The 13594-nt window shown below is 40.5% G+C and overlaps 1 protein-coding gene across 4 annotated transcripts in view; it reads left to right on the forward strand.

The window, feature by feature from the left end:
* LOC126419777 (afadin) overlaps positions 1-13594 on the forward strand; it is a 1120405-nt gene that overhangs the window by 681855 nt on the left and 424956 nt on the right. For all 4 annotated transcript variants that reach the window (XM_050086950.1, XM_050086951.1, XM_050086952.1 and 1 more), the window contains exon 6: positions 12154-12440. In XM_050086950.1, coding sequence (XP_049942907.1) covers positions 12154-12440 — 287 coding nt within the window. The remainder of the gene's footprint in view (positions 1-12153; positions 12441-13594) is intronic.

The raw sequence follows: 13594 nt of genomic DNA on the forward strand, positions 1-13594 counted from the left end.
TTTACAAATAACTATTAAATAATGTAATGCCACAAAAAACATAGTGTGAAGGTGATCTGTGGAATGTTGGGTGTTTTATAATCATCATCATTATTATTATTTATTTGTATAACTTTTTTTACCAAACCCCTTCTCTGTTTTATGTAAGTAATACTTTAATGTATAAAATGTATTGCATAACAGGCACTTTGTAGCTGCCTTTTTAAATAAGTGTTTTTCTGCAATTTCTTTAATCTTTTTTGGTAATTAGTAGACACGGGATGGCCTACTGTGCCATGGTACTATGTGCAGGAGGTGATTTAGTAGATAGAGCTGTTGCCCTGCCGTGGCCTTGAAACAGTGACCTCTGTCGACAGATCCATGTGGCAGCCTTGTCCGGCACAGCTCCTTTGTCCTATTAGTGCTGCAATAATAAGAATAATTTTGCTAAAAATGTCCAGTACTTGTAGCAGAAGTGAACGTCTCATTACGCACATGTGCTCCTTCCAGTCATGTTTTCTAAAACACCCTTCTGCATTTACCGAAAATAAAATATGTCATTCTTGGACCCCACACATGCTGCAGGCTTACTAGAAAGGAAATTGTTGCACATGCATAAAGTATTCAGGGAAAACTAACAACCTTCTGAAGAAAAATTTTTTTGTTGCGAGGAACTGTCAAGAGTCTTTTACTATTATTGCGGTATACTCTTAGGTTATATGGCCTTTCAAAGCTCTACAAGGAAAGGGTTCCTCTTGGGTTGATCATTAGTAACATTGGTGCTCTGAAAAATGGTGTGGCAGAAGACCTTGGCACACATTAAGTTTCAGAATAAAATTCAGTCATCAGTTGCGTAGATATTTTTATTTCACTTAATCCATTTCAACAAATGAATTAGTCATGTTCAGAAGTCTAGTATTATTTTAGGAGATATCAATATCTTTTTCACAGAAGCGTAATGCCATGCCGTGTCCAAAACTGTCCTCTTCCACAACAGCTCGACATGTACATAGATGTGGTGCATTTACTGTAAATTATCAGTCTGTCAACCTGTGTTTACAATACCCACATACAATAATTTGTTTAAACTGGTAAAGCAAAATAAAAATATCTGTGCAACTGACAACTGAATATTATTCTGAAATAAATACTTCAGCTGCCAAAGAAATAACAGCTATGTATGACATAATGGCATTAAGTACTCGGAAGATTTCTTAGTTAATTAGAAGGAGAATGCATTTGAATAACTCTGATATTTAAGTTAGTTTTGATGTACTCTCTCTCTGTACTCACATTCATCTGTCTGATTTGTTACAGTTGATTAAGGTTAGGTTTTGTGTTGAATTAATGAACCTGTTTCAACATGCATTCACAGTCCTGTACTTCCTATTATGCGACCTGTACTATGAACAGACTGATTTATTCAATGGTCAGTACTATGAACAGAAAGAAGTAGTTTTGATGGGAAGGCTGTTGTCCCCTGTTATTGTCAACTTCTTTATGGAACATTTCAAAGAATTTGCTTTAGAATTTTTGGCTACGAAACCTGTGTATTTTTAAGATACGTATACAATACTTACGTTGTTAGGCCTCTCAGTAGTGAGAATTCGAATAACTTTTTAAAACATGTGACCCACTGTGCACGGGGTGAGTGACAGTAATACTGATTGGGTACCAAAATCAGTGGACTTTTGTATATGCAGAAAACATTTCCAACAGTATTGGTCGTATTGTGTGGAAATTGACGTGAAATGTGTTTTTTGACCACTGTCTAAGATTAGAATCCTTTCAGGATCCCTAAAAGATGATCCACATGGATAGTCATTTAATGATGAGAGTGGAAAAAGTTAGCTGCCTACCTTTGCTTGGTCAGGAGGAAAGTTGTTGATATCTCGGGACATGCCATTTATTGGAAGCCAACTCACACTGAACTGTATGTACAGGCTGATAGTTATCACCATCCAGCTCAATGTGAAGGGATACTTTGTATCTTGATTCATAGGTGGCATGTCAGCTCAGACCCCGAGAGTTTGTTAACTGAGTTTACATATCGTGAGGCCACCGTTAGACAGGATGGTTGTAATGAAAGGCAGTTCAGACGTGTGTTCCACTATTGACCCACTGCACACAGGCTGAGTGAGGATAACACTGAGGTGGCACCAAAATCTGCGGACTTTTATGTACCAACAAGATTGGTCATATTGTGCGGAAATATGATGTGGAATGTGGCTTTTAACCACTAAGATTAGGATCCTTTCAGGATCTGTAAAAGATGACTTTGGTTTGATAAGGCATATGTGTAATTGTATTCCTTTCAGTTCACATGTACCATATACAGGGTAATCTTTTTTTCCACCCTGTACAAACTCTGGGGACTGCTTGATGAGAGAATATGGAACAAAAAAGGTCTGATGAACTTAAGTATGGAAATGCATTGTTTCCATGCTAGAGACAATTTATTCATTCATATGTTGCTAAAGAGGCTGCTGTCTAATATGTGCTGTTCCATGCAGCCACAGTTAACAGTATGTGCTGAAAATGATTTTCATGTAACTCAACACACACATTTATGTGCCACAGCATGTTCTGTCGCACACGTTTATGGTGGACAGACTACATCCAAACAGTATCACAGGCAGCATGAATATGTTGTCAGTGCTGCTGGGCTTTGCATACACAATACTTTTGAGAGGGCCCCATAACCAGAAATCGCACAGGTTGAGACCCGGTGAACAAGCAAGCCATTCAACTGGACCCCCCCTTCTGATCAGATGCATCTGGATGTTAATGACGAAGTGGGCTGGAGTGCCATCATGTAACAGCCACATACCCCTTTGAATCATCAGTGGCACCTCTTCCAGCAGGGGAGGCGAAGTCAACTGCAAAAAAATGCCAATATTTCTGCCCTGTTACATGATGTAGAAGGAAGACTGGTCCCAAAATATGGTCACCAATTATCCTGGCCCACACATTTCGGCTGCACTGATGCTGTTGATTTGCTGGAAGATACTGCTCCGTGTAAAGGTGGCCTCATCTGTGAATAGGATGGATGACACGGATCCCGGAATCGTGGTTGCCTAGTGAAGAATCCATTGACAAAATTGCTCCTGATGTGAAAAGTCTGTTGCTAGTAACCCGTACACATGCTGTAAGTGATAAGGGTAGTAACAGTTGTCATGGAGAATATTCCACATGGTCATCTGGCTTACCTTGTACTGGCTGGTCAACTGCCTGGCACTGATATGGTGGTCGCCTTCCACAGTGTTAATCACATCTTCCTTCAAGTCTGATGTCTGAATGTTTCGGGCGCATCCTTCATGATTTCGTTCTTCCTGAAGCGTCACTGTCTGAGACAAATGGCAAAACACTGTTTCAAAACATTGGATGCTGTGGTGGTTGTTGGTGCGGATAGGTCTCCCGATACTATCTTTCTGGCCGCCGCCTGTTGCCATTTGCCTCTCCGTAAGTAAACACGATCTCAGCAAGCTCTAGATTTGAATATGGAAAAACTGTGTACAATGTTGTATCACATCCACTACAAGGCGAGTCAGGAAGAGATGTGAATTGGATACAACATTACCAATGACAATGGGAGGAGAGGGCGCTAGAGCATAACGTATGAGGAGCAGTACCATCCTCTAGGGGGAAACCATGCATACTGTAACTGTGGCTGCATGGTAGAGCATGTATTAGACCACAGTCTCTGTAACAAAGTATGATTGAATAAATGGTCTCTAGCCTGGAAACCATGCATTTCCAGACATAAGTTCATTACACCTTTTTTGTTCTGTACCCAATCATTGATCAATACATAGAGTTTGTACATAGTGGAAAAAAATCACCCTGTGTTAGCCATACTATGAGGACTGTGGAGGACTGGTGAACTGAGCATAAGCATCTCAGACATTTACAACAATTGAGTGCAGGTATTGGCAGACAACATTAAATTAGGACATGATCTTATGAACAGATGGAGGTTTTTGCTTAAATTCTGTATTTGATTGATCTCTCTCTCTCTCTCTCTCTCTCTCTCTCTCTCTCTCTCTCTCTCTCTCTCTCTCTCTCTCTCTCGCCCCCTCTCCCTCCCCCCCCCCTCCCTCCTCCCTCTCTCTCTCTCTCCCCCTCTCCCTCCTCCCTCCCTCTCTCTCTCTCTCTCTCTCTCCCCCTCTCCCTCCTCCCTCCCTCTCTCTCTCTCTTTTCAGATGTCAGCCATCTGTGTGTGTGTGTGTGTGTGGGCGCGCGCGCGTGCATGTGCGTGTGCATATGGAGGATGATCTTCATGGAAATGATCAGTACACCAAAATTTTTAATTTTCTAGCACAGCACTTCTATTGCTGCATTTGTCTTAAAAATGGCAAGGTGTGCACCTGCTGAAATTCAGCAGTTGTGAATGATATCCGTGGATGGCATCCCACTAGGTATTTGAATACTATCCTGATAGTGTGTACTTCTATTTAGGAAAATGGAATGTGCTTTTTGTTTAAGTTATTGCCTTCACTTCATGGCGAGATGCTTGTACTGATTGTTTTGAAATGTCACAGAAAGAAAGTGTATAAATAACTAGACTTCAAAGATTGACAGTCAGTGTTCACACAAATTTTGTTTATTGGCTATACCAGTTCTGACACTTTATAGTCATTTGTGCTTCTTGGCCAATAACTGCACCAGAATGCTGTGAGAGTGAGAGTCTTCTCTAGGCTCGTACTTCGGAGATGCCCACTTGTACTATGTTCTGACAGAGTCATCAGCCAGGTGTGGGTTTGTGGAAATTACCATAGAGTGTCAAAAATGGTGTAGTCAATAAACAAACTTTGTGTGAACATTGACTGATAATCTTGTAGTCAAATTTAATGAGCTCATGGGTTCTGACCACTAACAACATGGTAATTAAGAACAAAAAAATTAATTACAAAATGAAATAAATAGATAAGGAAATCCTCAAAATGTTCATGAGTAGTAACATGAATGTTTTTTCTGAAACTTGTGAACATTTAAAAGTGACTAAAACTAAAGCTGGACTGCTTTCCTTTGTTGGAATGAGGATTCTCTATTAAGAACTTCCGTTCGGCCTCCTGTGTTGTTATAGTAACATCTAGAAATGATGAGGTTGAGAGGCAAATAATTGATCTGGAAGGGAAAAGGGTGTTTACATGACAATGAATATGTCACAGGCCTAATGAAGAAACATGAGTTTTCTGAAACACTAGTGGGAATGAATTCTGACCTTACAAAAGATACACCAACTTTAGAATACTTTTTGTTCTTTTTTTGGTAGCATTCTTGAATAATTGTACTGAAGTGAACAGACACTGTACTTAAGTCACAAGAATTGGAAGAGAATGATCCTATGCTGTTTTCATTTCCAGTAAATGGTTGCTGTTAGCATGTATGTTGTATTCTGCATTATAAAGTCAAAAAAGTGTAAGAGTAAGCTATGTGCCTGCTGGGAGTGACAGGATGTTCACTTTATCCATTGTGTAAATAGGGGGCCAAAGGACAATAGGGTTGCTACCAGTGCTTCATTTTGACCTTTTAGGGTGACTCATTGCCTGAAAAGCTCAACCAGTTAGTCTCACCAATGTCCTATCTAAGTTCCTTGAATGCATGGTGAGCCAGCGACTGCATTGGTTCCTTGAAACCCGGGGCCTTCTTCACCAAGGCCATTCCACTGTTGATAATCTGGTTTACATGGAGTTTGCCAACACCTTGTAGTTGTCTTCTTTGACCTGCAAAAGGCTTAGGACACCACATGGAAACACCACTTCATTGCTATCTTACACGAGTGGAGTCTCCTGGACACACTCCCAACTTTTATCCAGAACTTCTTGTCGCACCACACTTTCCGAGTCCGAGTTGATGATTCCCGCAGTACCCCTGTATCCAAGAGAATGGGTTCCCACAGGGCTCTGTACTGTCCGTCCCTCTGTTTCTGGTAGCCATCTGTGGTCTAGCAGCAGCCATGGGGTCCTTAGCATCACCCTCTTGGTACGCTGACAACTTTTGCCTCTACTATTGATCCTCTAGTGGGGGTATGACTGAACATCCAACTGCCAGGTGTCATACGAAAGGGCTTTTGGTTTTCAGTCACCAAGACATCCGTCATGCATTTCTGTCGATGTCGTACCATTCACCCACAACCAGATCTTTACCTCTACAACCAACTGCTTGATGTGTGGAGACTTATCGCTTTGTAGGGACTGGTCTTCGATGCTCAGTTGTTGTATATTCCCCATCTTCGCCAGCTTAAGTGAAAGTGCATGCTGCATGGTAATACACTTTGCTGCCTGAGTAACACCAACTGAGTTGCAGATAGTTACTCTTCTGCTGCTTTACAAAGCCCTGATACAGTTCTCTCTTGATTATGGGAATTTGGCATTCAGTTTGGCATCACTCTCAGAACTGGGGGTACTGGGTCTGATACACTACTGTGTGGTTTGACTTGCAACAGGAGCCTTTCAAACTAACAGTGTGAATAGCTTACTCATGGAGGCTGGGGTCCCTCCATTGCAGATCATCTGTAGCTTGTCAATTATGCTACATACATTCACATTTCCTCTAAGCATCCAAACTATGGTCTCATCTTTCCAAACACAGAAATCCATCTCGCACAACAGCGGCCCAGATCAGGGATCACAATCACAGTCTGCATCTGGTTCCTCCTCTCTCAAATACAGGTGTTCCCTCTACCCTCTACCAGCCCTCTTGCAGGCCCACTCATGTGCAGCTCTGTGGTGCATCCCTTGGCCACAGCTTCGTCCTGACCTGTCACAAGGTTGGAAAGAATTGATTCAGTCTGAGGCTACTCGCCACCAGTTTATGCCCGTCCTTGCCTCATCCCTTGATTCATAAGTACTTCATACTGATGGCTCGATGGTTGCTGATCACGTAGGTTTTGCTTATACTCGTGCTGGACATACTGAATTCTTCTCCTTGACTGATGGCTGTAGTGTTTTCACTGTGGAGTTAGTAACCATCTCTCATGCTCTTTAGCATATTCGTTCCTGCACAGGTGAGTGCTTCCTCATCTGCAGCGACTCCTCGAGCAGTTTCCAAGTTCTTGACCAGTATTACCCTTGCTATTCCTTGGTCACAGCTATCCAGGATATCCTGTATGGCCGTGAACAATGTGGACACTCAGTGACTTTGTCTTGGCCCTGGGCCATGTTGGGATCCTGGGGAATGAATTCACTGTTAGGATAGCCAAACTGGCTGCCAGTAATCTGACACTTGAGTTTGGTATTCTGGAAACAGATCTTCGATTGATATTTTGCCATCAAGTTTTGGGGATCTGGAATAGGGACTGGCTCACTCTGACTTCACTGAGCAAATGATTGTTGATAAAGAAGACTATGAAACATTGGAGTTCCTCCATGCAAGCCTCTCACAAGAACTCTACTGTCCTTTGCCAGCTCAGAGTCATCCGTGCTTTGCTGACTCGTGGTCGTCTCTTCTGTTACGAGGAGTCACCCCACTGTTGTTGTAATCCCCATTTGACAGTGATCCACATTTTGCTGGACTGTCCCAACCTAGCTGCCCTGCAGCAGATGCTCTATCTCTCTAACTTGCTAACCCCCCTCCCTGTTAGGAGATGATATCTCAGCGGCTGACTTAGTTTCATATTTTATTCATGAAGGGGCTTTCACCAGTTAGCCTTATCGGCCCATTGAGGGGTTGGCAGAAAACTCTGTTACTTCCTCTGCCCAGACCAGATTGTGGTTGTCTGGACTTGATGGACCATTCCGGCCTTCACCCTACCTGTTCTTTTATTCTTCCTCCCCCCCTCTCATGTGGTGTGTTTGACTCGTTTGTCTTATGTCTATCTGTGCCTAGGCAATCCCTGAGTGAGGTACCTATGATAAGTGACGAGGGGTGGGGGATTTATGTCCCATCATTGCATTTTGATTTTTGAGGGTTTCTGGCTGCTCCCTTCATAGGGCACTTCCCCTGCCTTTGTTCCTGTATCCCCCTCCCTTCTTTTTTGTCCTTTATGTAGCCTTTGTTGACCTTTGGTAAAGCCTGGAGTTTTCTTCCCTTGGGTTTTGCGTGCTAGGTCATCTCTGCCTGTTCAGGGAAAGAGGGACTAATGACGTAGTAGTTCGGTCCCTTTAATCATCAAACCAACCAATTTATGTGGGTCCAGTCTGCATGCTTTAGTGTATACTGGTGGACCGCAAGACATAGTAAGTAATGCTGCACTTTATGCTTCAACACCTTTGTTACCATAGATGGTTTTTTTTGTAGATCAAGACATTTCTCCAAAATTGTGAAAAACTGGCATGTTGGATAGAGTGAGTTTACTGAGTCTTTACATTCACAGTAGTTGGTGATGTCTGTTGACTTCAGAGTAAACCATAATGATGAAGGAAATAAGCTCCCATTAACCATTGTCTTATATCTGTTACACTGAATGGTCATTTAAAATTGTATTTGAGCCCTAAATCAGTGGTTAACAGTTTTGAACCATAAGTTTTTATCTCAGACCCAATTGGGGCATAAAGATTGAAGTCAAAAGATTTAACTTTCTTGTCTTTGGAAACTGGTATAAGACACAAATCAGCACTTCTATCTACCAGAAAATAACTTCCCTCATTTCAGTCTTCAACAAATAATTGATACTGGCGGCTTGATATAGGTACTGGTGTAGAAAAGTCAGCTGCTGTTGTGTCTATGCTTTCTCGTTTTCCTTATTGGGGCATTGGCAAGTCTGAACACACTTTTCATGCTTGCATAATGTGCCACATTTAAAATAGTAATAGCAATACTTTCAGTTTTAATTGAATTTTCCCCTGTTTCTACTTCCACTGCATGGTTTTTGCGTGCTTGGTTTTTCAAGCATCTTAATGATTTTCCAATTCTTTGATTCTTAATAGAAAGTCCTGGACTTACACAGATGACAATGTTGACAGAATGGACTGAACTGATGCAATTTGAACATCCTCGACAGAGTACATTTTGACCATACAGTCTGCCATTTCAGCAATATTATCCACTATTTGGTCAAATACAAATAAAGTATTTTGAATGCCATGAGGAGTCTGTCTAGCCAAAGTGTTGTTGAGATCTTGTCTGACACATTAGTACCATCATAACCCCACATTTTTGTTAATAAGCTTAGGCTTAGTATCACCCAGTTCTAATCTACTCAAGAGTTTTTTTAACTTGAAGCTCTTCACTTTTCTTAACTATGGCCAAAATTTGTTCTTTCGTAAGAGAATCAATTTATTTTCAACGAATTTTGCCTCCTGCTGAGCGAACAAATTGTTAAATTTAATTGCCTCTGTAGCTATGCCAGTGAGTGTAATTGCGCTTTGGTTTGGTGAAACCATACGTCTAGCTTCTGAATCCAAAACAGTGGTAGGTTAATGCTTACCTTATGAATATCCAGTGTACATTCAGCATTATTCCCTTCAAGTCCATTTGCTATTGACATTTTGTGTATTCTTTAAATACAGTGTGTGATGAATTCAAGTTTAAAAAAGTCTCATTAAAAATTTTGCCCCAAATTACGTTGCAGATGCTGTCAGCTCAACAGTCCCATCAGATCACCAATTTGTTGCACTCTTATGTTCATCAAGGATTAATTTTAACTGAGATTTCGATATATTTTATTTTTTTACTGCGCACACAACGAATCTTGAATTACAACAACCCTGAGTTTTTCTGTTAAATTCCAAAGAATAATAATAGTGCTATGACAACATTAACATGGTGAACATTTTACAAACGCGTACAAATACAAATGATAATTTGCAAAGGGCTGTTTACCCAGCTTACATGGTTTAACATCTATTATAAGCTTTTGTCAGTTGTAGACCAAACTGTGAGCGCCTTGTGAGTAATGAAATGTTAGGTGCCTCTTCACTATGATTAAATTCACACACTGTTTGCCTAAAAGTATGCAAATTATTATGCTTGATAGTTCCCAGACTAAGTAATGTGCAAACTGCAGATATGACTAGAAAAGAGCAATTGCTTGGCAGATGTATGTATAACTCTGCCACCCAGTAATGATATCTTCATTCAGATTGTGTAACACTTTATCTGGAATTTGATGTAGCTGATAGTATAACCATTCATACCAGAAGTTGGTATGGCTATAGTTACCTGAGCCTGCATTTGTGTGTGTGTGTGTGTGTGTGTGTGTGTGTGTGATTCATTTTTGACACAGGCCTTATGCCTTATGGGCCAAAAGCTTTATTTGTGACAGTATATTTTTACCTTTTTTGTGCCTACCTGTGACTCAGAACCTCCGCTATATCGTGAGTGTCAACTTTCATTTCATAATATTGTTACATACCAGATGTTGCAGTGAGATTGTTTGTGTTGTGGTCATCAGTCTGAAGACAGGTTTATGCCAGTCTCCACATTACTCAGTCCTTTGCAAGCCTCTTCATCTCTGCGTAAGTAATGCAAATGGCATTCATTTGAACCTGCTTGCTAAAATCAAGCTTTAGCCTCCCTTTACCGTCTTTAGCCCCCCACTTCTATCTGTTACTAGATTAACTATCCTGTAATGCCTAAGGACTTGCCCTATCAACCGCTCCCGCCTTTTAATCAGATTGTACCATAAATTTGTTTTCTCCCCTGTACAATTCAGTACCTCTTTGTTAGCCATCTGATGTATCCATTTGATCTTCAGAATTTATTAGCAAGTCATTAGCATGTGCCAGTTGAGACTATCCTAAAACATTTTATTATGTCCTACTTCCATGGATTGTATATATGGAAGACCTTCGGTAGGGTGTGGCACACAAGTAATGTACACACACATTATTAAAAGTTTTCTAGGCATAGACTGAGGTCATGTTGTAAAATATCACTGAATGAATAAAACTGTCACTAATTTAGTGACATTTAATTTACTTTTACAAGATTATGGTGGATCTACAGCCAGAAAGCTTTTATGGCGGCTTTATCTGAGCTCGCAGGGGATACAACTTTCTTTTCTTGTTCTTCTTCTTCTTTTTTTTGCAGGCATTTGCTTCACTACATTTTGATCCACATACCTGCATTACACTAAACATAATTATACTCATATACTCAAAATAGGAGATCCAGCCAGTGCAGGTAATGCAGTGTAATAAATAGTGCAGAAAATTTTCACAGTGTTTTCATTTCTCAAACATTACCCAGATCTGGAGAAGTGTTAGTGCAGAATTCTCAAGAACTTCAACATGCGTATGTTCATTTTAATGTTTATTTACATGTTTTATAAACAAGTTTGAATAGGTAGCCAGTTGTTTAATGTAAGGTATTGCATTCACATGTAATTACTTTATCTTTGTGAGCTGCGTGTTACAATATTCAGTTCAGAGTCAGATACAAACTATAGACCAACCTATACATGTTTTGAAGTACTATCTGTTAGTTTCTTGTTACACATATTGTACTTGGCAACCTCCATTGTGTCCTTGTGCAGTATTCATGCCTTCTACAAGATTAGTTTAATTTCTTTAGTTAGAATGATCTTCAAAAGTTAAGAATGATTGATCTTGTATAAAATTGCAGCATGTGGTGTTTCTTTTTTTTTTTAAATGGTATCTCTTGTATCTCTCTCATTTTTTATGTAATTTAGTTATCTGAATGGCCTATGTTGTGAGAGTAAAGGAACATATATTAGGCAGTTATTAGTGCAATTCAGTAAAGTTGTCAAATATAACAGATTGTCATCTTTGTAAACAAAAATGAAAATTTGACTGGATACAAAAATGGTATAATTGTGGTGCTAATTGTACAGATTATTAAGAGCAGAAGGCAAACAAGGTGCAAGAAGGGAAATTTAAAGCAGTTTTTGCATAACACTTGTATGAAAAAGCCATTTCTCTGACCCTGGCCCCTGTTTTCTCTCTCTCTCTCTCTCTCTCTCTCTCTCTCTCTCTCTCTCTCTCTCTCTCTCTCTCTCTCTCTCCCCCTCTCCCCCCCCCCTCCCTCCCTCTCCCCCCCCCCTCTTCCTCAAAGTTGTTCATGATTCACCCATTGTCTAGTTAGTATTGATCCATAAACATGTCAGTGTCAGAGATAATTAGACGTTGTGGTTCATTGTATATGGACGTTACAGGTGCTAAAAATATAGAGAACGTGTAAGGTGTTTACACATAGAAACTGTAGGCTTGTCTTCTACACAGCATGTTAATGAAAGAGAAAGATATTCATTCTTATTATTTTGCCTCACAGAACTCCCAGAAACGAGCTTCACTCGATCAATCTCGAACCCAGAGGCTGTCATGAGAAGAAGACGGCAGCAGAAGCTAGAGCGTAAACTTCAGCAATTTCGTAGCAAGGATGGAGGGCCTGACACAGGTGGAACACTGAAGATCTATGGAGAGAGCCTGTGTCGTGACGTACCTTACAAGACCCTGTTGCTGTCTGTCCGTGACACTGCGCAGCAGGTTGTGCGAGAGATGCTAGAGAAATATGGACTTGAGAAGGAAGCGGACCCATCGAATTATTGTCTTGTTCAGGTAAGCGGAGTACGTTGTTCAAATATTTTGCTTTGTGTTACCTGTAGAATGCATCACATTAAGTAACATGCAAAATTTTTCAATATTTACATGTTGTTGTTGTTGTGGTCTTCAGTCCTGAGACTGGTTTGATGCAGCTCTCCATGCTACTCTATCCTGTGCAAGCTTTTTCATCTCCCAGTACCTACTGCAACCTACATCCTTCTGAATCTGCTTAGTGTATTCATCTCGTGGTCTCCCTCTACGATTTTTACCCTCCACGCTGCCCTCCAATACTAAATTGGTGATCCCTTGATGCCTCAGAACATGCCCTACCAACCGATCCCTTCTTCTGGTCAAGTTGTGCCACAAACTTCTCTTCTCCCCAATCCTATTCAATACTTCCTCATTAGTTACATGATCTACCCATCTAATCTTCAGCATCCTTCTGTAGCACCACATTTCGAAAGCTTCTATTCTCTTCTTGTCTAAACTGTTTATCGTCCATGTTTCACTTCCATACATGGCTACACTCCATACGAATACTTTCAGAAATGACTTCCTGACACTTAAATCAATACTGGATGTTAACAAATTTCTCTTCTTCAGAAACGCTTTCCTTGCCATTGCCAGTCTACATTTTATATCCTCTCTACTTCGACCATCATCAGGTATTTTGCTCCCCAAATAGCAAAACTCCTTTACTACTTTAAGTGCCTCATTTCCTAATCTAATTCCCTCAGCATCACCCGACTTAATTAGACTACATTCCATTATCCTTGTTTTGCTTTTGTTGATGTTCATCTTATATCCTCCTTTCAAGACACTGTCCATTCCATTCAACTGCTCTTCCAAGTCCTTTGCTGTCTCTGACAGAATTACAATGTCATCGGCGAACCTCAAAGTTTTTATTTCTTCTCCATGGACTTTAATACCTACTCCGAATTTTTCTTTTGTTTCCTTTACTGCTTGCTCAATATACAGATTGAACAACATCGGGGAGAGGCTACAACCCTGTCTTACTCCCTTCCCAACCACTGCTTCCCTTTCATGTCCCTCGACTCTTATAACTGCCATCTGGTTTCTGTACAAATTGTAAATAGCCTTTCGCTCCCTGTATTTTACCCCTGCCACCTTTAGAATTTGAAAGAGAGTATTCCAGTCAACATTGTCAA

This window comes from Schistocerca serialis, chromosome 9 (assembly GCF_023864345.2).
Source record: "Schistocerca serialis cubense isolate TAMUIC-IGC-003099 chromosome 9, iqSchSeri2.2, whole genome shotgun sequence".
In the NCBI taxonomy this organism is placed as follows: domain Eukaryota; kingdom Metazoa; phylum Arthropoda; class Insecta; order Orthoptera; family Acrididae; genus Schistocerca; species Schistocerca serialis.